Source organism: Echinops telfairi, unplaced genomic scaffold (assembly GCF_000313985.2).
Source record: "Echinops telfairi isolate 266 unplaced genomic scaffold, ASM31398v2 ScPeMD7_5592;HRSCAF=6446, whole genome shotgun sequence".
Lineage (NCBI taxonomy): Eukaryota > Metazoa > Chordata > Mammalia > Afrosoricida > Tenrecidae > Echinops > Echinops telfairi.
The window spans coordinates 29,605,238-29,631,128 of record NW_022109491.1 but is presented as its reverse complement, the minus strand read 5'-3'; the positions used below and the strand labels follow the sequence as shown (position 1 = coordinate 29,631,128).

Here is a 25,891-nt window from a genome sequence, read left to right as displayed (position 1 = left end):
AGATTATAGCAATATGGGGGTCTCTAGGTGATACAAACTGTGAGGGGATGGGCTATTAGCCAGAAGCCTGGCAATTAAACCCACCCAGAGGTGCCTTGGAAGAAAGATCTGGTGAATTGCTTCTGAAAGGTCCAAACCCACTGCCACCCAGTCAATTCTGACTCATAGTCATCTGTGGTAGTTACATAATTTCATGTCAACTTGAAGATAGGATACAAGTGTAGGGGTGGAGTCTAGCCTGTCAATCAGGTCACAACCTGATAGTGACTCTTGGTGGGTGTGGGCTTCTTATAAGGAGGGTCCTGGGAACCTCCCCCTCTCTTTCTGCCTTCACCTTCCTGCTGGTGAGGCACTCTGGGACATACGAGAGCCCTGTGATGTGGCCACTGCTATCGGATCTACACTCTGCACCCACCCATCTGTGATCTTCCTGCATTTTGCCTACTTGCATGTGGCTGCATGAGTCTGAAGAGGGACTTATGGACTTGATCTGGATTGGGTTGGGATGTTTGCTTAATATAAATTCACTTCTTGATATAAAGCTCTCTCTTACACATACTAGGGTATACTTCCCCCCAAACTGGAATTTTTTTCAAAGCTATGTATTTAAATTTTTTTACAAAACAACCTTATCACCTTCAAAGTACTCTCCATTACACTTAAAACATATGTCAAATCTGTGATTCCATTCTTGGAAACAGTTTTCAAACTCATCTGGAGTATTGACAGCGCCTCCCTGTTTTTTTCCTTCACCTCTTCTACATCATCAAATTGCTGTCCTTTCATGTCCTTCTGCATTTGTGGAAAGAGAAGTTGAAAGGAGTGAGGTAAGGTGAGTAAGATGCATGGAGCAAGAGAAGCATGCTGATTTTTGCCAAAAACTGGCTCACTGAGATGGCTGTGTGAGCAGGTGCATTGTCAGTCCCGTCTGCCACAAATCAGGGCTTATTGTTGCACACTGTTATGCAGTTTTTTCAGACCCTCTAAATAGAAAGCTTGATTAACAGTCTGACCTGGTGGAATGAACTCCAAACACACTATCCACCTCACATCAAAACAACAAATGAGCATCAGGTTTTGGGGGACACCCCCTTGTATATGAGTGTTACTGGATTTGTTTCTCTAGGTAACCCAGCCTAAACACACTACCCTAGATAAAATTTCTGTGGCAGTAAATCTTTTATGGGAGCAAGAAGCCTTATCTTTCTCCTACGGAGCAGGTTTTGAAGTAACGGCCTTGAATTTAGCAATCCAGTAGTTATTCAACAGAGTGACATGAAAACCCCGGAGTACATTTCTACTCATGGAGTTGCTAGGAGTCAGAGCCAATAAAGAGGCAAATGGTTTGGATGTGGGTATACATTAGTACCGTAAATTGGAGTCCCCAGAATAATGCAAAGAGCTAACTGGCTCAGCTACTAACCAAAAGGTTGGATGTTGGGGTCTACACAGAGGCAGCTCAGAAGGCAGGCCTAGGAATCAACTTATGAAAAATCAGCCACCAAAAACCTCGTGGAGCACATTTTCTCTCTCCTCTCTCTTTCTCTCTGGAATGCTAGATCTTCTGATATTTCAAGGAAGCCTAGAGTTATTAAATTAAAAAAAAAGCCATATAGCTAAACAAAATCTGCAGGCTACTTGGACCTACTGCCTACCAACGTTAGACCTTGACGAAAAGATCTGGGAATATAATGGGGGCCCAGAGTGGAGCGCACGGGTCAGGGGTATGCGTGAGAAAGCCTTTGGCAGAAGTTGGTCAGTTGGGATCGGAAAGTTCCCAATGTACGCACAGGAGGACCGCAATTCCAGCGCCAGAGTGCGCACCACTCACCCAATGCTGCTATAAAGTTTGTGACACCGGAAAGTGAGGTGGTGGGGTGGGCGGTGCTTCAGAGCCCCAGAGGATGACAGTAGAAAGAAGTAACAGGTAGGAAGATTAGTTTGCCAACAGCATCCAGGCCAGCGACTGAGAGATGGGTCAGGGATCGCAGCAATCCGAGGTGAGCACCTTGGATCCCAAAGGCAGCGAGTCTCCCCGGTATTTATCGAAGGGAAGCCGGCCTGCAGCCGCCCACGTCACGTTGGAAGGGAAAGCCTAGTGCTCCCTGAGGGAGGCTCCCACGTTCACTTGAAATCTGTCCACTGCTGGCAGAGTCGCGTGAGGGCTGTGGGCTCATGGATGGGCAGGCGGATCTGCTGTTGGGACCCTGAGACCCTGACAACTATGCCTTTCTTTCCCGCCCCCGCCCGGTGGTGGCACCCCCATCTAACCCCGCCACGCAGAGCGAGGCTTATTCTGCTGCCATGGCGACCGCCTCCGTGGAGATTGAAAGCGGAGCCTGCGGTCCCCCGGGGCGTTGGCACAGTCTTTCCCAACCCCCATCCCGCGTGCTTTCTTTGTTCTGACGCTTCTCCCGGGTCCCACTGGGCTCCGAGGACGCGTCTCGGCTCAGGTCTCCACCGAAGCTTCCCAGTTAGGAGTACCGGGGGAAAGAGAAGAGGAGGAAACCCGGACGTCACAGAGGGAGGAGTAGGACAGGGGGTGGTCCTCAGTGTCTGGACAGGACCGAGTTATCAATTGGACAGGCCCATTATCAATGGCTGGTAAGGGCGTGGGAGCTTATGGAAAAGGCAACCTTCCCTTAAGCTTCGCCTTTCGGCCCAAGTTTCGCCTAAGTACCGCCCGAGAGAGTAGAGTCCTCGGAAGGCCTCTCTCAGGTTGAAGCAAGGCAGGAGGGGCTAGTCCTGCAGCCGCAGGCGAGGCGGAGGCGGGGCCTATTCGAGGCTCCTCCCTCCTTCCCTTCTTTCGCCCCTTCCTGGCCTCAGACCGTGTCGGGGCGGCCCGGCTGGCTTCATCGCGAGAACTTGTCGGGCTCTGGTTGGCTCTGCCTCCCATAGCGCAGCAGCGGCACTCCGTGCACGTGACCCCGGCGGCACGGCGCCAGTTGGCGGTTCTCTGGAGCCTGCTTATTGGTCGGCAGGGGCTTTAGCCCCACCTCCTCGATGCGACCAATGAACGGAGGCGGAGGCGTGTCCTTGAGGCGGGAGGTGCGGCGCGGGGTTGCCTTCGCGTGCTTTGCGTTGGGCTCCGGTTGCTGTCGCTGTCACCGCCGCCACCCGCCGCCTCTGCTGTCCTTGCCCAATTCAGCCCCGGGGTGCTCCCCGCTCGGTGAGGCTGACCCTCCTCTGCTGCCTCCCGGTTCCGCTTTACCTGTGGAGGTCTCCTCCGGGTCCCGTCCTAGGCAGTCGGCACCAGGGGCTCCGTCGGCTGTGGCGGGAGGGCTGGGGCGGGGGCTCCGTTGTTGGGCGGGGTTCTGGAGAGCTTCCCCGATCCCTGAGCTGGGAGATGGGGGGGACCCTGGGACAAGGGTGACCGTTAGGTGCTGAAACAGGGATATTCGCGGGGTGCTCTTGGGGGACACATGTGTCACAGTGAAGGCGGGTGCATAATGGGGTCAGCCCTGACCCTCTCCCCGCTCCACAGCCATTGCCAGCGCCTTTTTGGTGTGCCCTTGGACGAGTAGCTTCTCTCAGGGGTCTCAGTACCCCTGAGAGGGGAGCGGTGATGTGGTGGGGTGCGGGCTCTTGAGGCTCCTGCGTCAGCCGAGGTGAAGGTGGGGAGCCTCCAGGATTATCTCAGAGGGACAGAACCTCAGCCTTGCAGCAGCCCGGAGGGGTGGGGTGGGAGACAGGATGGGGGGACGTGCAGCTGCTCTGCCCCTGGGAAGCCAAGGCTGGAGCTGCATGGGAGCGCCACACCCACGGGGATGGCGGCGGAAGAGCGGCGGGGGTCCTAGTCTCCTGCCCTTGGTGCTCTGGGGGCTTGGTGGACACTTCCCTAGTGTCACGCAGCAGGAGGGAATGGGTTTAGGTTGTGGACCTGTGCTGTGGTATTTCTCTGAACTGAGGAGAGAGGCATAGGCTAGGTTCCTTTCCTCTTGAATGGTGGCTTTAGCAGGTGGGCACACCCCTGCCTGAGGAAGGTCGGAGGCAGCTGTTCCACCTACCCTCCCTTAATGGTCCTTATCCCTAGGCATAGGCACAGGGAGGGCTAGGGGTGGTGGTGAGGGGCATGGAGGACATGCTGGGTAGAGGAGGGCAGCACTTCGTGGGGAGACAGGAGGAAATGGGATGATGGAATTCCTTACTCAGTTCAACCCACCCTGCTGAACCCTTCCCCCACACCCACACTGTGGGAGAGAACACTCACATTTGGCTTGCACCCTCGCTTGAGGGGAGGGCCAGGGGGGAGGGGTGGTATCAAGCCTGAGTTGATGGAAAGCCACCACACTTGACCTCTTGCCTTAATTTCCCAGCCTTGGCTTTGGTATGTAGGGGGGTCCTAGTTGTGTGTCCAGTCCTGAGTCAGGTTCTGGGAGTCAACAGGTCATTGTGACCCTGTTTCAAGGCCTCAGTGGGCACTGTTCCCTCTACAGGCCTGAGACTGGGAGGCTGGACAGGGCTTCTGTTGGACTGAGTGCTTAAGGCTGTGCCTGGGGGAAGTAGAAGGTGGAGTTCAAGGCCCAAAGAGAAAAGAGATGGAGGGATCCTAAGAAGACTGGCCTTGAGAGGCTGGGACCATGCCCGGTCCTCATAACAAAAGGGAGGACAATCTGGGCCGCCCCTGTGATGCCTTGAGTTTGGGGCAGGGAGGTGGGGTGGGGAGTACAGCGGCGGCTTCAGGGGTGTGTGTGTCTGGCAGGTCCTAGAATTCTGCTTTGATGTGGCTAGACTTGTGGCATTAGCTCTTCCGCCAGTTTGGAGCCTTGGGCCCCAGCTCCAGAAAACCTGGAGAAGCAGCTTCTAGGGTGCTGAGAACCCTGGGTCCCTGTATGGCTGTGCCTCTCTCTGTCCATTTGCCATGTCCCTGGGCTTCTTCTTCAGGCCAGAGGCTCCTTGGGCCTGGCTGAGCCCTCCCTGGGAGGAGCCTTTCCCCAAAGCTGAGAGAGCCCTAAACAGCAGCTCTTTCTCCCAGAGGGAAGTTCCCTCAGTCCCCATCCCCACCCCCACCCTGAGCAACTGAGAAGAGCTTAAAGCCCTTGTCCCAGCTTCCCATCCCTGCCTGTCCTGTGATTGTTTTTTCAAGACGAAGGGTGGAATTTATTGCAATAAATGTATGAGATTCTTGGATTTGTGCATCCTAAAGAGATACATTTTCTTTTTTAAGAATAATTTCATTGGGGACTCTTAGAGCTGGTACAACAATCCATACATCCTGTGATTGTTTAGGACCCATGGCCTATTCACAGCTCATCCAAGAGGTGAGGTGTGTGTGGGGGTTGCCATTTTTGTTTTGCTTTTTTCCTGAGGAGGACACCTGTTCCTCCCTGGTGGCGTTTCTCAGGATGGAAATTCTCTACATCTTTCTGTGATCAGGACAGAGATTGGGGACCTGGACAAAGGACAAGTTGGGTGGAACAGGGATGCAAAGCAGCTGGCCCTCTGGCCCTCTCTGGAGACCTGGCTAGTGGGGAGGGGGAGGCGTTTGACTGTTTTCTGAGAAGGCTGAAGTCCCTGGAGCCCACCCTGGCTGTTCCGGGAATGTCCTGAACCGCCTCTGCCAGTACCGCCCTGGATCGGCGGTTGCTTCAGAAACCAGGCCTTTGGGGGTTTGCTTTCACAGAGGTCGGGGAGCCGCTGGGGGGATCGCCTTGTCATAGAGTCAGCAGTTCTGCCTGCTGCACCCCGTGGGCTAGTGTTCACTCTGTTATCCCTGTGTTACTGAGGAGGAAACTGAGGTAACAGAAGTGAAATCATTTGCCCAGATCACGCAGCCAGCAAGGGACTGAGCTTGAACCCAGACTGCTGCACTCTGCAGCCCTGGCTCCTGACCGGCTCCCAGCTGCCTGGGAGTGGGGTGCGATGGAGTGAGGTGGGAGGTGGGAAAGGCTGCCACTTGGGGAAGGCCTGATTTAGGCCAAGCCCAGGGTTTTGGTGGCATAGGAGGGGGCCACACAGGACCTGTCTTGGACTTCCTTGGGGCCTAGCAGATCCCTGAGGAGCCCTGGTGATGCCGTGGGTTAAGCACTGGGCAGCTGAGGACAAGGTTGGTGGTTTGGCCTATCAGTCACTCCACTTGAGAAAGAGGCGGCAGCTTATTTCAGTGAGGACAGGGGCCCCGGGAGTGGTAAGGTCCTTTGTGCCAAAGGGGGTTTGGTTTTCCAGCCTGCTGGAGCCCCCCCCCCCCCAGTAACGTAAACAGTTCAGTACTCGATGACTGACCGAAAGGCTGACAGTTTGAACCAAGCCAGAGGTGCCCCAGAAGAAAGGACTGGCGATCTGTTTCTGAGGTCACAGCCACGGGGACCCCCCGGAGCACAGTTGTGCCTGCACGCTGGGGTATCTCTGTGAGTAGGAAGTGGCTAGGAGACAGCTGGGTTGGCATTTTGCTTTATAGGCACTCGAGGTCAGTTGCCTGCCCCTCTGACCCCTCACTCTGAGGGCAACGGGCTGTTCCTGAGGGCTAGCTCCATGCTGAGTGCGGGTGCTGTGCAGCAGTGGTGGGTCCTGGCCTGGGTGGGCCCCCTCTGAGGGCAGGGGCGGAGGCAGGGCAAGGCCTCTGCCTTCCTGTTCACCACATTTCACTCAGCACACCTGCTCTCTGCCGGGAGCTGCACTGGGCACCGGGGCCACAGGGTTCGTCCAAAACACAGGCCAACTGCTCTAGTAGTGCTGAAGAGAGATGCCAAATCCCTGGATAGGAAAAGAGGGATCCTTCCGATATGTCCTGGGATGAGGGGGCTTCCCTAAGACAGTGACCCTGGGGTAGGGACAGGATTGTTACCGGCAGAGAGGAGGGCCCCATGGCCTGGACAAAGGCAGGCAGGATTTGGGATTTGGTCTCTAAGAGTAGTAGGGGCCAGAGGCGGGAGGAAGAGGGGCCCTGCATGCACAAAGTCTGGGTGTTTTGTAAAAATCCCCTGGGGGCCTTTGTTCTACTTACTCACAGCTGCTGGCTAAGATGTTGCCCAGGAGGGGGTCTGTTGGCCTTGGCCCCATGGCCAGAGAGGCAGGCTGGACTGGCCTCTGTGCATGCTCAGAGGGGGACTGGGAACCCCTGTGCTGGAACATTTGTCACGTGCTGTGAGTCCACAGCTTCAGGAGGTGGCTGGAGCCGGTGGAGTGAGTAGCAGTTGCTTCCCAAAGGGCAGCTTTCTTGAGAACAAGGCCGGCATTCTATAGCTGAGGGCCTAGCCTTTTTGTGGCTGACCCACCCTTTCGGTGAGTGGGGGCCCAGTTCTCTTGCTTGCTCCTGGACTGAGGCCTGGGTGCTAGGCCTTAGGGCGAGGGTGCTGGCCAGCCTTGCTCTTCCCTGCACCTCCTATTAAGAGATTCCTGCTCCCCAAGCCCTTCACCCGGCCCTGCCTCCGAGGCTGAGCGTGGCCCTGGGTGGGAGCGTGTGGTGTTGGGAAGTGGGGAGGGAGGTGAAGTCACATGTTTCCAAATACATCAGTCTGTATGTCTGGACGATTAGGATATCTTTACCTCCATAATACCATTCTCTTCTCTCACTTAATAAAATCATCTCATAGTTCTGCTATTTTCCTATGTCCATTCCCAGTTCCATTCCCCAGTTATCTCCAAATGTCTTTTTTATAGGGAGTTGATTAGAACCTCTCTCTTTCAAGTTAGTCTTCCTGTGCTGGGAAAGAAAGCAGGTCAGTTGTCCTGTAAAACAACCCACTGCTTTGGTCTCCTGAGTGTGTTAATCTAGAACTGGGGTTGGCAAGCTTTTTCTGTGATGGGCCAGAGAGTAAATGTTTTAGGCTTTGTAGGTCACTTGGTCTCTGTCACCACCACTCGAAGCACACACAAGCAGCCATAGATGATGCGCAAACGCATGACGGTGACTATGTGCCAATAAAACTTTATTAAAAGGGAACAGGTGGCAGACCTGCAGGTGGAAAGCTGCCAATTGCCATTCTAGAACAAACCTCCCTCCAACCCCTCCGCTGCCCCCTTTTCCCTTGCAATTCAAAGGAACCAAACCACCACAGTTGTCCTTCGGAGTTACTGCTCTGCTGTTTGTTCCGTTTCCCAGTACATTTCTGGGACATGTCAACGGGGCACTGCAGGCCAAAGCAGGGATGGTGTGACTCCATCCCTTGCCACAGGCATCGAGTGTGTCAGGGGTGCGTCACCACTCTCCCCCTCACTGGGGAGCTGAGATTATTTCCTGCCGCAGCTGCATCGATCCCCCACTGCAAACTTGTTACTCCCTGAGGGCAGCCCCGGCCAGCAGACCTGGGCAGCGGTTTCACATTCCCTGGGCCGACCTGGCCTTTGTCTCTCTCCAGTGAAAGAATGACTTTGCTTTGGGTCATTCCCCGGTTGGTTAGTAGCCAGAATGTTGTAAAGCCAGCCTTTCCTCTGGTCAGGAGGGCAGTTTGGTCACAGGAGAGGCTCTCTGAATCATATCTCATTTATTGCAAGGTTTTTCTCCCCCGCAGAGTGGAGCGGGAGGACCTTGCTACCGTCAGTGGTGACAAATGAGGCTTTGGGCGTGTTTGTTTGTTTTGCTTTCTTGCTTTTTGTTTTTCCTCTGTGATCACTGTGGATGTGCTGATTTCATGCACTCCATCTGTTCTCGGAACGTGCACTTGTTCTTTTTGATGCTCAGATGGCTTCAGCTCAGCCCTTCGGAGCCCAGGATGTTCATAGGGTTCCCGGGATTCTCACTACCCCGGCACCAGGACGTCTGTTCTGTCCCTGACCCTGGTTGCCAGGACAGAAACTCTAAGAGCACCCTGGTGGTCCGCTGTTTGTGTCTACCACCCCCTCTACCCTCCCACCCCCCATCTTGACTCTGACCTGGACTCAGCTGCACTAGGCATGAGGCCTGAATGACGTGACCCCTGTAGCTGTGGGACAGCACAGCCCTGTGTCTGCACTGGGCCAGGGCTCGGGGTCTTCAGCTCCCCCTGAAATGGCCCCTGGAAAGTATCAGGAAAGGCCCCTCGTTGTAGGTTGTCTTGGGCAGCCTGGGGCAGAGGAGACCTGTGCTGGCATTTTGGGACCCAGAAGCCATTGCTCAAGCTCAGCTGACAGACACTCTGGTCAGGCCGGGGTGAAGGCTCACAGTGCATTTGGTCTGGGCCAGGTTGGAGAAGAGTTGGTGAGCAGAGGCCCTCTGTGCTGGAAGGTGCCGGCTGCTGAGAGCAGCAGGGTCTTTCCGAAAGGGAGGCTCTCTGCTCTTCCCCAGCCACCTCCATGGGAGACCCTGACCCCTGCTCTCCCCTGTCCTTGACCTCTAGGCTCCTGTTGGTGTCCTCAGAGAATGGGAGGCTGCTAAGCCCAAGCGTTGGTGTTCGGTAGGAGCGGCGTGTCTCGCCTTGTGGCAGGGAGGGTGTCCATGGCTGCAGCCAACAAGGGTGAGTGCCGTGGCCTGGCAGGAACTGGCATATGGGGTCTGTGTCAACTGTGTGTGTGTCTGAATTGAGTCCTACGCCAGGTCTCTCCTGGGACGACTCAGGCCCTTGTGCAGACCCCCAGGGACCCTGGCTAGCCACTTGTCAAGACGTTTGTCCTCTTGGTCCAGCCCCCCTGTCCCACTGTGTGTTAGGTAACACAGGGGGCTTGTGGTAAGTGTGTGCACTGAGGCTGGCAAGATGACCAGGACACAGCAGGCTGTGGAAGGTAATCTGGATCCCAGTCAGGAATCCTGAGGGCTAATGGGGGTGGGGTGGGGGGTGGCGGGCTTCTGGTTGGGGAGACTGGATAAGGTTTGAGCATTGGGTTTAGGGTGCTCAGTGCATTGCGGGACTGCTAGGTTAGCTTCCAGCCCCAAGAACCCAGACTAGGGTGTCCCAGGTCCTCCCTCCCACCAAGAGGCTCTGCCCATCTCTCTGCACCTTTCCTGGCTTTGGAGAAGCTGACCTCAGGGATGGTCACAGGCCTTGGTGGGGAGGACCTCTGCGCCTTTGCTTCCCTGCCAGTGATCAGCAAGAGCTGGAGAGAAAGTCCCAGTGCTCAGGAACTAGTCACTGAGAGCGTGCCCTGGGCTGGGATGCAGAGGTCTGGGCTGGTGGGCCTCTCGAGGCCAGTCTCTTCTGTCTCTGGCTTCAGCTCCAGTCTCTCTAAGTGAGGGGTCATACTAACCAATCCGTGAACCCCACCTCCTGCCCACTCTCAGGCTGGGCATTTTTGTGGGAGGACTGGACAGGTGTTGGACAGAGGGCCTCAAGTCTCATGTTCTCAGGCCCCAGTAGGGAGATGGCCCAGTCCTGAGGGGGTCCCCAGCCATTGGGGTTGGTGCCGGGTGATATCAAGGACAGCGAGGTTGGTGGTGAGGGGGACAGGTGAAGCCATCCACTCCTGGCGTCCTCTCCTCCTCCTAGGCAACAAGCCCCGAGTCCGGAGCATCCGATTTTCAGCAGGCCACGATGCAGAAGGCTCCCACAGCCATGTGCACTTTGATGAGAAGCTGCACGATTCCGTGGTCATGGTCACCCAGGAGAGTGACAGCAGTTTTCTTGTCAAGGTACGTGTACACACACACACACACACACCCAGGAGAGTGACAGCAGTTTTCTTGTCAAGGTACGTACACACACACGCACCACATCCCAGATCTGCCTGCTTCCCCTGGGCCTGGATTCATAGGCGCATTTCTGTCTCTGTCTGGGCCTTGGTTTTCCTGCCTGCACAGTGGGTGGCGGTGAGGTTTCAGAGGGGCCAGTGTGAGCAGAGTGGTGGCCTCAGCCTCCTGTGGGCAGCAGCAGGGGGAGCAGGGCATCCAGGCTCTCATGTCTCAGGACTGGGCCTGCCATTCTGATCTGGGAGCTTGGGCAGGTCGCCTCCATTTCTTCTGTAAAGTGGCGTTGACATGAGAATGAGAGGAGAATAGGTGTACGTGGAGGTGTGGTGACTGCTGATTATTAGGGTGGTAACAAGGTATGGCTTTATTTACCCTCTTTGCCAAATCTCTGGCTGATGGGGGCGCTCGGCAGGAGTCATGAACATCCCTACATGGCCACACCTCACCCTTTGTGTTGTGGCTCCTCCACCTTCTGGGACACCATCAGATTCCACACCCATGGAAGGGGCAGGGGACAGTCTATCTGTGGAGGGCGCAGGTTGGGGATTAATCGGAGAGTCAGTCCTCAGGTGGGTCTGTCAATAAACCGAGGACCCAGAGCTGAGCAGAGTGCCCCTGGGGAATGGGGGCGGGAGGACTGTCAAGGTGGTGTGCTACCCTGCTGAGAGAGGAGCCCAGGTTTGTGCTCAGTTCTGACTCTGAAATGCTCTTTCCCCTCCCAACTGACAGCTTCCCCAGGGGAGTAAGTAGAATGAACCAAACCTCTTAAAAATAACTCCCCTTCCCTCCCCCAATTGTGATTGTGAAATCCATTCACGTCCCTTAGAATGTAGGATACATGGAAAAATACCAAGAAACCAAAGAGACCCACTGTCGTGCAGTCAGAATGGGCTGATATTTTGATGTGTGTCCTTCCGGCCGGTTTCCTTCTCAAGCACACATACAAAACTCGATACACTTTGCGTTTGGCCTGCCTTTGTCGTGTGCCGTCGGCCATCTGTGGCAGTGACTCACTCTGCAGAAGTGCTTACAAAGTGCCTGCTAGCCCATTAAGTGGCTCCTCATTGAGTTTGCCGGGCCCTCTCCTGGGTGTTACGGTTGTTCTGCTTCTCTCTTTGTAAATAGGGCAGCGGTGCGCGTGCCCTAGCACCTCTCCGAGTACTTCCCTGGGAAAAGTCTGCAGATGGGGGAGGCCCAGCTGGCAGGGAACAAACGAAGTCCTCAGGAGAGGTGTGCCCTCTACCAACTGGGGGCGGGGGGGCCACGTGGCCCGAGTCCTAGCCCCCGACCTGTGAGTCAGACAGAAGTGTGTGTGCACCCGCAAGATCCGAGGCCAGCCTTCTGGAGGCTTGGAAGCCTTCACTCACGGGACTGGAGTGTCCGAGCACGGTGTCTGTGCCAGAGGACATCGGTGTCCAAGCAGTGTGTGAGCAACAGGAACGGCATAGGCTGTGAGGAGAGGCCGTGGGGCACAGGGAGCCTTTGAGTGGGTGGGCAGCCATCCGTGTTTGGGTGCCAGTGGAATAGGCAGGAGCCCAGGTTGATGGCAGGTGCCAGGCCTGCGGGCTAGCGCTAGACTGTGTAATAGCTGACTGGTCGAGTGTGTTTTCTCTGATCCCATCTTAGTCCTCGTCCTGTGCTTTCTCTGCTGCCTGGTGCTTCCACATGAGTAACTGGAGGACCAGCATCCCTGGCTCTGGCAGGCGCTGGTGGGTGTGGGGGAGGGTGGGGCAGGGGGTGGGCAGGTGAATGCCCTGTGTCATGGGACTTTGGGCCGTGGCTGGTGCCTTGCTGTGTGCCATAAGAAGCAGGAATGGCCAAGAGGTCTCTACCTTGTCCTGCTGTGTAATCTCTGGCTAGTCATTTCCTGGCTTCCTGGGCCCCTGAGGAGCTCTGGGCGCTAAGGAGAGATGCCTAGGAGGCTCTCAGGGGAAGAAGAAGTGTCAATGAGCCTGGGGCCGGGTGCTGCACACCAGCTGGGGGGATGGTGGAGGAGTACCTACCCTGGGGTGTCTAGGGCAGCAGGTGCTTGGGCACACAAGGGTGTCATGGCATGACCCGAGCCCTTCCTCCTGCCCCCTTCCCACTCAGGTTGGCTTCCTGAAGATCCTGCACAGGTACGAAATTACCTTCACCCTGCCTCCAGTGCACAGGCTGAGCAAGGATGTCCGTGAAGCACCTGTCCCCAGTCTGCACCTCAAGCTTCTCAGCGTCATGTCCATCCCGGAAGGTTTGGCCCCTCCCTGGAGTGCTGGAGTCCTGCTGCCCTTCTCCAGCAGGGCTATGGTGGGAACGGGAGTGAGAACTGAGGGCCCTCCACCCCGCCCCACTGTCTAGGGTGGATGGGCAGCTCAGCAGTGGGCATGTCTCTTTGGGACCCCACAGTGTGACACCTTGGCAGGTTCCATGCCTCGGCCTAACTCACGCCCTGGACAAACATTGAAGGCTTACACTGTAACCCTGCCTGTCCATCTGCATCCTGTGCTGTCCCCTCGGTGGGATGAGGGGTCCCCTAGCCCACCCTCCTGCCTTGCCCCAAATCAAATGCCTGCTAATACCCCTGGGTTTTGGGTGGCCAACTCCTAACACCTGCTGGCCCTGGACTTTGGGCGAGGGGCTCCTTTCCAGCGGGTAGAAACCCTGTGGGCCTTGGGCCCTGCCCTCTCCTGCTCCAAGCCTACAGTCTGGCAGAGGCTAGTGTGGCAGTGTGTGGCCAAGAGCAGCCCCAGCTTGTGTCACATCCCTCACCCACCTCCGGCCTTTGCCCTCGTCCTTCAGATTAGGCAAGACTCCACAGGCCTTTGCCTCTGCCAGCCAATCTAGTCAGGCCCCTTTTTGGGGGTGGCAGCAGGTCCCCCTCCTGGAACGCTGACTTTGCTCAGCTTCACCTGGGAGCCCTACTCGGTTGGGCGGCACATGGACCCTGTGAGGAAAGGGGGATTTCCTAGGTCTGTGAGGGGCCGCTCTTTGGGGCTCCCAATGGGCTAGCCTTACAACTTTTGAGGGGGGTTTGCAGGGCTTGGTGGTGGGTGCCGGCCAGCGGGTACTGGTGGGAGGGGCCAGGAGGTGGAGAAGTGCTCATGGCCAGCCTTGACCCCCGTGCCTGCAGGTTACAGCGTCAAGTGCGAGTACTCTGCGCACAAGGAGGGCGTCCTTAAGGAGGAGATGCTGCTAGCCTGCGAGGGCGGCAATGGCGCCTGTGTGCGTGTGACGGTGCAGGCACGCGTCATGGGTGAGAATGGGCACCGGCGGACCCTGGGGTAGGGTGGGGGTGGCTGGCTGCAGAAGGGAAGGGCAAGTTGATGACAGGGCCTTCCGCCCGCCTTCCTGGAACCCCGGTTCAAAGGCTGACTCCTTGCCCAGGTCCAGGGTTCCAAACCTCCGTGGTGGGTTCCCTGTCAGCCCTGAGGGAAGTGGGAGGGTTGCCCTGTGGGCTGCGTGGGTGGGGCCAGGGGCACACTGGCCCTGACCCACCTCCCGTCCTGGGCCCTGTAGACCGGCACCACGGCACCCCCATGCTGCTGGACGGCGTCAAGTGCGTGGGTGCAGAGTTGGAATATGACTCGGAGCACAGCGACTGGCACGGCTTCGACTGAGGCCGTGTCCACCGCCCCCCCCCCCACCTGCCCCCGCCTGCCGCTGGGCCCTCAGCCTTAAATCCCACCTCTTCTCCCCGACATGCTGCGTGATGATGTGGCTTACTCCACCCTTCCCAGGGTGGGCATGGGGGCTGAGTGCCCGGGGGCTTCTGAGCCGGGCTCTCGCCCATGCCTCTCACCTCTGCCTTCGTTCGTGCAACCGCCCCCTTCCCGAGGCCTCCTCTCCTGCTTCCTCTTCTCCATGTGCCTCAGTCTCCTGCTGGAAGAGATGGATTGAGCCCCCAAGGAGGCTATTTGAGGAAGGGAGTAGGGAGAGGGCCAGGGGTGGGCTCGAGCCACCCCCACCCAAGCCATAGGGGCTCCAGCAGGGCTGGGGAGCGGAGGGAACTGGCGTGGGATGCTGCTCCACCACTGCTGTTGCCTTGCGCTTTAGCCACATCTCCCTCCCCTTCCCCACTGCTGCCCACAGCGAGTCAGAGGGAAGTGCAGGCCCCCTACCCCCAAGGCCTGTGTTACTTGGTTTTTAAACAACTGATTGGGATAAAACCCTAAAAAATAAAATTTACAGTGGCTACCAGGGGCAGCTGCACTTTTTGTTCTGGTTCACAGGTGGGCTACAGAAGAGACCCGGGTAAAGGTACTCCCTGGGGAGACTAGGGCAGTTTATGGTATGACATAGGAGTGTGCACAGGGGATAGCATGTCAGGTGTGGGTACAGTTGCCAAGGCAATGACAGCATTGGGCTGGAGAGGAGCCTCCTGCCCCAAGCCACCTTAGTGCTGCTGAGCCTTAGACTCATAGCGACCCCCTGGGACAGGGTAGACTTGCCCCACGGGGTTTTCTAGGCTGTTACCCTCACACAAGCGCATCATCAGGGCCACTGATGATCCATGATGAGGTGGATTCAAGCACCAACCTGTCAGCAGTTTTGCCTCAACCACCAGGGTTGAGTGGAGTTCCATTTGGAAGGCCTGACAGGGAAATATCGGGGCCTTTTCTGATCAGTTCCTCGCCCTGGACACTGTGGCAAGCTTTCTCCCTTCACTTTTAGAGCCCAGGCCTTCCACTACTCCACTGTTGGGTTCCCTAGTCATGTGGCCCCGGTAGACTGTGGTGTCACTTTGAGCATACATGCTTTATTATCACCTTGGGGTTCTCAGGCAGGTGGGGTTGTTGCAATGTTGTCACAGTTGGAGGGAAGGTACCTGATAATTCACACTTCGGAACCCCGAGGCCTATGGGTGGGCCCTCATTCCTCTTTTATCTCCCCTGCTTCCGTTTGCACTGCCCTTCCATGTTTGGGCGGAGGTGCCAGTGAGTCCGCTGCAGGGTGGTCCTTGAAGCCTCACCATGTGGGTCACCCGTCTTGAAGAAAAGGCCCGATCGCACTGCCCACATCCCCTTGTGTATCTATCCCCCATCAGCGGCTGCTACTTTTCCTGTGGTTAACGGCCCTGCATTGGTCAGTACCACCCTTGTCCCCTGGTGTCTGCTTTCAGTCACTTCCTTGCCACACAGGGTTGCTCTGCAGGTTTCCAGTGTGGGCTGACTCCTGTGAACCTGGCCCTTCATGTCCCAGTGAAGAACTCCCTGCAGCCTGCCTTGACTTCCTCCCATCCTCAGGTCAGGGCTGGCTCTGCTGGCCTTTTCTGTCTGTCTTCGGGCCCACAGGCCCTGCATGTTCCAGTCGGGCTGGGAGTGGCGTCTTGCAAACCTTTAAGCCTCCTTACCTGCCCCAGATCTTGCCTGGGACTTGGGAGTCTTCCAGTCAGCAGACTAGGCGCAATCTCAAAGCAGTATGTGTGTGTCCCCACCAACCCTCCCGTGACCTTATCTCCCCTGAGCAGAGGGCCAGGAAAGGGGCACCGACATGGGAAGCAGCAGATTGGGCTGTCCCAGCCGGCTACCCACTCTGACCTAAAAGAAAGGCGTGAGCGGGGCGGAGCACAGGGTGGGCAGTGCCGTACAACCCCCCACCCCCCTCCCCGCGCTCCAAGCCCCTCAATTGGAAAGAAAGTCAATGGCGGCGCGCACGGAGCGATTGGTGCTGACATCGACAGCGGTGACCTTAATCTCAGTGTCGCCAAACTGCATGGCGGCGCGGATCTCGCGGCGGGCGGGGGACGCGCCGGCAGGCTCGGGGGCGCTGTCAGCGGGCTCGAGCTCCAGGCTGAGCGCCCCGCACTTGCGCACTCCCGGGTCGGTGATGAAGCGCGCGTCCTCGGCGGTGCAGCAGTACAGGTTGATGAGCACGCGCCGCTGGCCGGGCCTTGCCGGACAGTAGCTGCGCCGCACCTCCTCGCCCAGGGCCACCGACTGCTCGGCGGCCACGAAGCGCTCGAAGACATCGGTGCACCAGCGGCGGCCATCGCGCACCAGCAGCTTGTCTGGCGGGTGGCGGCTGGCCACGAAGCGGTTGAGCACGCCCACGCCGTAGGTGAGAGGCGAACGGCGCACGCGCACCACGCCGGGCGCCTGCCCGAAGAGCACAGCGCCCTTGAGGATGGTGAGGCCCACGTCGTGCGGGACGACGACCCGCAGCCCGCGGGCGCCCAGCGCCGTCTGCACTGCGTGCTGCAACACGGCCGACTCGGCGAAGCCGCCCACCAGGAACAGCAGCTTCACGCCCTGCACCTCGGGCCGCGCCAGCAGAGCCTCTGTGGGACAGGGAAAGGGAGAGAGATCGGCAGCGAGGAAAAGACCCGAGAGCAGAGACCGCCACTACGGGGCCACTGGCGCCCGGCCCAAGAGGCTGGGATGTACCCTTTTGTCAGCTCAAAACTAAAACCAAACCCACTGCCATCTACATCTAGTCCAGTGGTTCTCAACTTTCCTAATGCAGCGGCCTTTTAATACAGTTCCTCATGTCGTGGTGACCCCCAACCATAAAATTATCTTCGTTGCTACTTCATAGCTGTAATATTGCTACTGTTAGGAATCATCATATAAATATCTGATGTGCAGGATTTATTTTTATTGTTACAAATTGAATATAAACATAAAGCATAGTGATTAATCACAAAACAATATGTAATTATGTATTGTGAAATATTTATGTTTTCCAATGGTCTTAGGCGACCCCTGTGAAAGGGTGGTTCAACCCCCAAAGGAGTGGAGACCCACAGGTTGAGAACCGTTAGATTCTAGTCAGTTCCCATTCAGTGAGCCTATAGGACAGGGTAGAACTGCCCTTGCCGGTTTCTGGCACTGTAACTCTTTTAACAGAGTAGAAAGTCTCATCTTTCTCCTGGGGAACGGCTGGTAGTATTGAAGTGACCGCAGCTCTGAGCACGAGGGAGTGCCGGACCACTTCGCGCTGGGCGCCACCAGCTCCAGTAGAAACCAGACAGCTGGGTTCTGGCTGATCAGTGAGGGCTGGGGGCCACTAGCAATTCGCTTTGGTGCTGCCTTCCTGACACACTCCCTCCTTTGTGCCCCCCTCCGCCGTGGGTAAGGATGCCAGTGGCCATGTATAAAACGCCTCCAGCATACAAGACTTGCCCGCACTAGATACTTCAGCTCATTTGCTCTTGGCTATAACATTTTGAGGAACCTACTTTATAGGTAGGGAAACTGAGGCATCGGAGGCTCTTTGACCTGACAAAACCACACACCACCTCTCCTAGCTCTTATTCACTGCGGGCAATGTGTCCCAGGACGTTCCAGGTGACTCTAGGTCACTTCAGTGTGATGGGATTGTGTATCTCTGGATGCACAGGGACCCCGAGCTCGGGCTCTCACCAATGTGCTGGATGATCCCCGTAACTGTGGGCTGGAAGAGCTCGTTCATGGCCTCGCAGGTCATCCGAAGCATCCCTTGAGAGGACCACTTCACGAAGTTCACACTGTGGGCAGGGAGGGGGGAAGGGCTCAGGGTGTAGGGCCCAGCCGCCTGCCGACGACGTTGGGGCTGGGACTCTGCCTGCCTCAGGTCAGATGCACTTGCGCTCAAAGTGGATCTTGTGTGAGGGGTGACCGGTCGCCCGGGATCCTCATCCCCACTCTACTCTCCCCCAACTGAGGGGTACCCACGTCCTTGTTGCTGCCCTGCAATGGGTGAGATATGGAGTGCACGCAGGTGTGAGAGTGAGCACAAGAGTGAGGGGTAACAAGCGGACACAACCACCCTAGGGCCTTTGACTCTACCTGGTGGGGGACAGGGAGGGCTTTGCCCATGCGCAGACCCTGCCCTCACTGCAGCACCCGACTCACCTGCTCCTGCGCAAAGCCGTCTCCACATTGTGGCCCCGCTGTTTCCGGTAGAAGTCGATGAAGGAGAAAGGTAGGGAGATGTTGAGCGCGCCGGCCCGGTGCGGACCCGCAGTGCGTTTGCGGGCCTCGAAGGCGATGGTTAGATCCACCCAGGCGGCAGGGCGTTGCTGTTTGAACGTGGTGATGAAGTCTTCGCCAAAGATGCGGCCCAGAAGCTGCTCAAAGGCCAAGTCCACGCCCACCGCACCGTAGGGGCCGCCTAGTGTGGGGCGGGTGAAGTCAGTGCCAATCTGCCCTCAGGGGGTGCCAGCGGGGCCGGGGTGGGGGCGCAGGTGCCCAGGACGGCCGGGCTGCCCACCTGACGCCTTGTAGAGTTCCTTGAGGGTGCCGTGAGGCTGCTCCAGCTGGTGCACGGTCAGGTCCACGGTGCCTCCCCCACAGTCTGCCACCATGTAGCGGTCTCCTGCGGCACAAACCAACCGGGCAGTACTCACCACCCAGGGCCTGCCTCACCCCTACTGCCCTCAGTGCCTTCGGCCTCGCCCAGCCTCCACCCCTGCTCCAGTCTCCGGAGCCCTGTCGGGAGGAGGAGGTGGGCGGGGGCAGTGTTGGGTGCTCAGAACCTGAAGTCCCTGGGAAAAGGGTGCAGGATGGTGGTGGCGGCGTGCGGGGTGGGAAGAAACGACGCCAGGAGTGCTACAACTCCAAGGAGATTCTCTGGGAGGAGTGGGGCTACGTGGGTGAATGTGAGTGTGGGGCTAGGGACAAGGGAGGAGAGAGGGCGGGGCCGGACTCCCAGGGAATGTGCCCTCCCCCCCAATTCCACTCATACACAGTGGATTGCCCCACGCGAAGACCAAAGCCACGGCCTGCCAGCAGGGTCTAACTCCTAGTGAACCTATATCAATGCTCCCATGGGCTTCTGAGGAGCCCTGGTGCTGTCGTGGCCTCACATCACACTGCTAACCTCAAGGTCAGCAGTTGAAAAGCACCAGCCGCTCCTCGGGAGGCAGACGGAGCTTTCTGCTCCAGGAGGAGTTACATTCTCAGTAACCCACAGGGGCGATTCCACCCCAGGTGTAGCATCCCTGTGAGTCGGCATGACTCGCTGGCAGTTAGGAAGGAGGTTTCGGAAGCTGTAAATCTCGCCATCGGAAGCCGCATCTTTTTCTCCCCTAGGGCAGCTGGTGGGTTCCACTCACCCACCTGGCGGTTATCAGCCCAATAAGTGACCCACCGTACCACCAGGGCCACCCCCATAGGAGCTCTGTACCCACCTGCTTGCATCTCTGCCCACAGCTCTCCGACGCCGGACTCCACCAGGAACGTGCGGCTGTGGCGGGACCTCCGCAGCTGCTCGCGGGCTGAGAGCCGGGAGACAGCCGTGGAGTGACATGGGGTGAGAAGGAGGTCGTTCAATCCTCATCCACATCCAGGCCTCCCCTGAACCCGGGGCGGCCAGCAGCCCTGAAACCTTTGCCTCACCACTGAATGAGAGAAGGCCACGCTGAACCCACAGGAGGTGCCATCGGAGGGTGTGATGGGGATATTTCCCTTAACTCTGAGGGCACAAGTCTGCCTTAGGAGGGTTTTGAGCTGCCCTATTGCTGGTGGGGTCAGGCTGGGAAGATCCCAGGGGAGCTCCTTGACAGCCAACATGGTATCCAGGGGGGTGGCCAAGGCTGACCATAGCTGCCCTCTCCTGACCCCAGGAGCCTGGGGCCAGTGTGCGTGTGTAGGATGATAAAGGAGCAAATGGCAGTACCGTGGCGATGTGAGGTCCTGAAGACTTCTCCCTTCAGCTCAGAGTGGGTGCTCTGTCCACATCCCATTGCTGTCTGCCCCCCAAACAGAGCCCCCCATGGCCGAGCCCTACCCATCTCAGTTCATGCTCCCCAAGAGCAGAATCAAGTCTCTACGCTCAGATGGGGCTCCCCCAGGCCAGGGCTAGGTCTTCCTCCCAGACCGGGCTGCTCTGCGGATGCGTCTCTCCCTCAGAGGAGGTAACCTTGGGCAGGGCTGTGTCTCCCCCCACTCAGACGGGACTCCTTCAAGGATGTTTCTGCCCCCTCAGATTGGGTGTCCCCCAAGAGTGGGGGCTCACCCCACTTCATTCTAGACTTGATTCCTCCAGCCTCAGGGAGGCTCAGTGACCCTTTGAAAATGACCCCCTCTGGCTGAGCCCTGGGCAGCGGCCCTCGGGGTGGCTCACCCTGGCGGAAGCTGGAGTCAATTGAGCGGCGCTCCCCCAGGCGCCCGCCTCCGGGAGCCCGGCCACTCAGGTCCACCAGCTGGTGCAGACGCAGCTTGCGACAGTAGACAGAGGCCGCCTCGGGCTCCAGGGCGATGAGTAGCTGCTCCGAGTTCTCTCGGGACACCAGGCCGGCCTAGGGATGGGGGGTGGGCAGGATCAGGCAGTGCCGTGGCTGCCACCCTAAGCTGGCACCCCAGGGTGGGAGATCAGGCCCGTGTGGCTCCTGCCTCCTCCCCATCCCACCTCACCCAGGCTAAGTCTCCCAGGCCTTTCCATGCTGTATGTATTTGGAGTTGCCTGGGAAGCCTCATCACAGACTCCGGGAGCGGCCCCAGGCAGCGCTCAGACTAGAGGGCCAGGAACTACCCAAGGAGGCAGGGGCTAGAGCAGCCCCTGCAACCCCCACCCCACTCCCCCACCCCTTGCCACTCAGCTGCAGGGCTGGCCACAGTTGAGAGTGTGATGGTGACACCACCGATCAGAGGTGCGGGGCTGCTTTTTGCTCACAAAGCCCTCCTCCCCTGACTCCTTGCTGGTGCTGGACAGTGGCCTAGGCCTTCCCTCTCCCAGGAGACCTCTGGAGAGAATCTGGTACAGAAGGCAGGAAACATAACGGTGGAAATCCGGACACCAAGACAGGCTGCTGGGAGGATCATGCCACACGGAATAGGTTATGCTATTTCCTGCCCCCAGTCAGGGGATCCCCGTGGAAAGTACTTTATGGTGTTGTGGGGTTTCCCTGGATTCTGACCAGAGGGAGGATGGGTATGGGCGGGCATGGAGACATCCTGCCCAGGACCAGCCCTTCCTGAGCACGCAGGACGGAACAGTGTGGGTGGATGGCAGGGGGACAGTAGGGTGGGGTGTTTGTGCTGGCTGGGGACAATCTTGCTTTCATCCTGGTGCTGTGTGGGTTCAGCATTAGCTCCTGCCAATGACAAGCACAGGTGCCTGCCGAACTGGTTCATGGGGTACGCCTGGTTGCTCACAGATGTGCTGGGGGTTGTTGGGGGGTCCTGTTCTCCTCCAGTGGGGCGTTCATAGGCAGGTTTGAGCTCTCTTTTGGAAGACCTTGAGACTGTCGCCCAAAGTCACAGGGGCAGGAGCAAGCACTGAGTCTTGCTCTGGGAGGCCATGTCCCTCCTCTGGTGGAGTGGAGTGCCTGGACACCCCAATCTGTTTTCTAAACTTTTGAGCACCTCTTGTATGAAGACCAGAATCACCTCCCTTCATAAGTTCAGAGCCCACATGGTGGCGAGGGAGCACTTCCTGGGAGACACTGGTGCACCTGAAGTGGGGGCGCTGGTGCCCTGCCCGGCTATGGGGAGCGCTGGATGCTACTGACTCGCCGTTTCCCTCTTCGCTGCCCTCAGCTGGATGGGAACCACCTCACTTCGAGAGGTTTCCATCCCTCTCCTCTAGTCACTTAATGACAGACCACTAACACACTACAGAAGACCAGCCCCCTTACCCTACCATGGCCAATTCAGGGGTACAGCTCTTGTTCCAGATCTACCATGGGATCTAGTTGGGGTGAGATTCCAGCTGAGACCACTTCCCTGCTTACCCCTTCCTACTGTCCTGCTTCTCTCCTTCCTCCTGAGAAGCCTTCTTCCTTAGGCCACATGCACTTAGTCATCACCCTGGGCTCTGCTACTAGGTAGCCTGACTTCAGACACCCGGGTATGCGGGCCTGCTCCAGTCTGCCGTCTGTTCCTGTAGCTCCACCCCCTGTCTTGGTGGCAACAACTAAAACATCCAGCAGGGGTGGTCTGGAGCTCTTTGCACAGGACTCCTGGGTCCTGGGGGTGGCAGAGTTGATGAGGGAGGCAGTCATCCCCGGGGTTCCCTGCAGGCCCTCACCAGGTACGCAGCCTCCCGCATGAACTGCTTGGCTGGCTGCTTCCAGATGGCGGGCACCGTCAACACCCAGCGCACACTCTCCTTCTCTGGCGACGACGGGCACTGCTCCCTCAGCTCCTGGAGTGGGAGGAAGGAGGATGAGGGGTGTGGATGAATGGCAGGGTGGGGGCTGTCTTCTCTGGGAGCTAGAGGAACTAGTCCGACCTCAAGAAAGACTGAAACCTACCCCCCCACACCCCCAAGGACATGGTCTGCTGCAGCCTCTGCAGACGGGAAGGCAGAGGGTCCATGCACGAAGCCCGTGGGATGAGGACAAAGGACAGGCGCTGAAGGACCTGGGCAGTGCCCCACCCCAGGGCAGCAGGGTGGGCGCAATGCACCTGAAGGGCGTGCTCCTTGAAGAACCGCAGGGCATGGGCGAACACCTCCAGGGCGGGCATTTTCTTTCCATTTACAGCCTCTAGCTGGGTCTTCAAGGTGAGATCCTGGTAGGGGCACAGGGTGGCTCTGTGGGGGGATGCCTAACTCTGCCCTCATCTCCTGAAGATCCTGCTCTTAAAATCGCCCGATTTCCCACTGTTTCCCCTCCTCTTGGGCAGCACCAACTTCGGTTTTCAACCTCGTTCCTCTTTAGCCCCATCTAATGCCATCCTCCCTCCTTAGTACCCCACTTTGAGCTCCGCTTCCACCCTAGTCTCTTTTCAGCCCCGCCCTTCATAGCCTGCCTGCCTTTGAAACTTTGCTTCCCCTCCCGGCGCCACCTCCTAGGCTGGCTCACTGTGGCGCTGTGGATCTTCATCTTGAACTTTTCGAAGTACAGCCAGTCTCGAGCCTCCTCAGGGTCCAAATCGTGGTAGTAGTCGCGGGCTGTGTAGCCAAAGCTGTGAAAGGCACCCTCCGGGGTCAGCAGCAGGCAGGTTGGGGTCTTTTGGTGAGCTACGCCGGGGTCGCCGCCCTCCCATTTCCTGTGGAGGTATAGGGCAATGGGTCAGTGCAAATAGCCGAGACTCTCCCCTCACGAGGTAGGAGAGAGGCACCAGCTGTGCGATCCTGGGCAAGTGACCGCGCCTCAGTCATCCAATCTGCCAACTGGGGATACTAATGGTACCTACCTCTGGGTTCTTGTGAAGAGCAAATGTAGGAATCTGGTCCCTGGCATCCACTTCTATCTCCATAAACACTGCCCTCGGTATCCTCCCCATCCTGGGGACCACAGGTCCGCCCACATCCTCAGCGTTTGCCTGGGCCCATTCGCATACCACTAGCAGCTGCCCATCACCCATCTTCCCCAGTCCAGCCTTCTGCTGTGCCTCTCCTGGCCAGCAGGTCTGCCTCCTCCAGGCCATTGCTTACAGACCAGCCTCTGCCAGGTCTTTCAAGACCAGGCCCATTTGCACTCTGGCATGGCCCCCAAACCTAGAGGAGAGTCCGCACTTCCCCGTACCACCCAGACTTGTACCTGGAACTCCCTGCCCAGTTGGTTTGCCTGGCAAACCTTTCCTCCTTTTCCTCTTCCTCCTCTGATGCCCCAACCTCTCCAGGCCAAGCTCACCACAGCAAGCCTTTTGAGGAAAGTTCGGGAACACAGGCAAGGGGGACAGCATATGTGAATGAGCTGGGCAGTAAAACACAATGGGGTGCTAAGGACAGATAGGAGCCCTGGTAGCATAGTGGTTACACATTAGCCTGCGATCTGTAAGGTCAGCAGTTTGAAACCACCAGCCGCTTCGAGGGAGAAAGATGGGGTTTTCGCTCCCAGAAACAGTTACAGCCTCGGAAACCCACAGGGGCAGTTCCATGCTGCCCTATAGGGTGACTATGAGTCAGCATCGACTCGATGGCAGTGAGTTCGTTTGTTTTGAAGGGCAGAAAAGGATGAGGCGCATTGGACACTATATCAATGGTCCACCTTGCTCTATGCCAAGTAGGCGAGTGAAGGTGTAGGACTGAATCTGTCATTAGTAAGGTCATTGGTTCCCATGTGGTACGAGGGTGAAGGTAAACCAGGCAGGAGGACGCTACAACTGAGCCATCCCCTGTGAAGGGTGTGTGAGTGTGTGAATGAAGACCAGGTGGTGGCCATGGGGAGGCGTGGTTTACATGGCAAATTAGGTTTCCACTGGACACATTTCTGCACAAGTTGCTCAGTGACACGAGGCACAGTTTCCACAGAGCGGCTGGCAGGTTTGAACCGCCGACCTGATGTTAGCAGCCCGAATCACCAGCGGGGCTTCCTGTGTGTTTGTATAAACTCAGAGAGAGATCGGTGTCATTTACTGGGTATGCATGATCTCTCAGTACAAATTTAAAAATTAAACTCAAAGGTTGACATTTCCTGCAGAGACTGCGACCTGCACCTGACGCCTCCATGTTCCCTAGACTCGGGGACCCTCACGTCTCCTCGGTGACACTATTTCTGGGACCAGGTCTCCCTCCTCCCCCATCTCCCAGCGCAGCAGCCCTCACCTCATCATGTGGATGGCCTCAGGGTCACTGGCAAAGCTGAAGGCGTAGCCACTGGACGTGGTGCCGAAGTCGATGGCCACCACCACGGAGAAGAGCGCTTGCTGGGGGGCTCGGGCTTCAGGTTTCTGCAAGGGCAGGACCTGGGTCAGCAGGGGCCCCTGGACTGTCTGTGGGAGCCCCACCTCTCTGCTGACTGGGTCCAGCCCAGCCCTGGCCCACCCCCCCTGCTCCCCTGCCAGGCCCCTCCCATACATGGCTGATGCCAACTGCAGAGAAAGCCCCAAGGACCCTGGGTCTCCCTGTGCTGTTTCTGGCTCGAGTCCCTACTTTGCTGCTTCCACCTCACTGCTGGCTCCCCAGCTCCTGCCGGAAGACCCTCGCCCCACCCCCACCTACCGCTGCCTTCCAGCCTGCCACCAGCCGGGCCCAGCTGGGAGCAATTTTGCTCCTCTGGGCAGCTTCCTAGGGGCACGCAGTCTTGCTCCTGTGGCCAGAGTGGTACAAACCAAATCTCCAAACTGATTAGGGGGTGGAGAGGCGAGGCCGGGGTGGCTCTGCCGGTCCTCTCCCAGGTCAGGTTAGCTTGGAGGTAGGGGGGTGGGGCTGTATCCTGGATACTTGTGGCTAAACATTTAGAAACCAGGTTTTAGCAGTGCTGTCTCCCCACCCCTCGGATGAAGGCAGGGCTCTGGTTGTTGGGGGTGTGTGTGTGGATGGTGGGTGGTGGTGGTGTGTGTGTCTTGGGGTAGACGGGGGCACTACTCTGGGAGGCACAGCTTTCTGAGAACCTGAAAACACTCACTCTCAGAAGAACATATACTTCACACTCATATACCTGCTCCAGCCAGGCTGGCTGCAAAGGTCCTGGCTGTCAACTGGAGTACACCTTCTCAGTAGAATGCTTACCCCTACTTTCTAGGTCATCCAAGGTCACCCTTGCTGTAGTGTATAAGGACAGGT

General features: G+C 57.6%; 2 protein-coding genes across 3 annotated transcripts in view; one reads left to right on the top strand and one right to left on the bottom strand.

The window, feature by feature from the left end:
• Positions 1 to 3,080: 3,080 nt before the first annotated feature.
• On the top strand, positions 3,081 to 14,716 carry CUNH20orf27 (chromosome unknown C20orf27 homolog). Its single transcript, XM_004697861.2, has 6 exons — positions 3,081 to 3,169; positions 9,255 to 9,371; positions 10,338 to 10,480; positions 12,629 to 12,767; positions 13,647 to 13,769; positions 14,033 to 14,716. Exons 2-6 carry the CDS (start codon positions 9,353 to 9,355, stop codon positions 14,131 to 14,133), a joined length of 525 nt encoding a protein of 174 aa, XP_004697918.1. The 5' UTR covers positions 3,081 to 3,169; positions 9,255 to 9,352; the 3' UTR covers positions 14,134 to 14,716.
• Positions 14,717 to 15,252: 536 nt separating this feature from the next.
• The window catches only part of HSPA12B (heat shock protein family A (Hsp70) member 12B), an 18,976-nt gene continuing 8,337 nt past the window's right edge, over positions 15,253 to 25,891 (bottom strand). For both annotated transcript variants that reach the window (XM_004697862.2, XM_045295593.1), the window contains exons 4-13: positions 24,932 to 25,056; positions 23,244 to 23,430; positions 22,846 to 22,950; positions 22,466 to 22,582; positions 20,561 to 20,735; positions 19,626 to 19,712; positions 18,707 to 18,811; positions 18,349 to 18,607; positions 17,878 to 17,981; positions 15,253 to 16,793 (exon numbers count right to left, since the gene is read on the bottom strand). In XM_004697862.2, the coding sequence (XP_004697919.2) occupies positions 16,138 to 16,793; positions 17,878 to 17,981; positions 18,349 to 18,607; positions 18,707 to 18,811; positions 19,626 to 19,712; positions 20,561 to 20,735; positions 22,466 to 22,582; positions 22,846 to 22,950; positions 23,244 to 23,430; positions 24,932 to 25,056 (1,920 nt within the window). In that variant the 3' untranslated portion in view covers positions 15,253 to 16,137. The remainder of the gene's footprint in view (positions 16,794 to 17,877; positions 17,982 to 18,348; positions 18,608 to 18,706; positions 18,812 to 19,625; positions 19,713 to 20,560; positions 20,736 to 22,465; positions 22,583 to 22,845; positions 22,951 to 23,243; positions 23,431 to 24,931; positions 25,057 to 25,891) is intronic.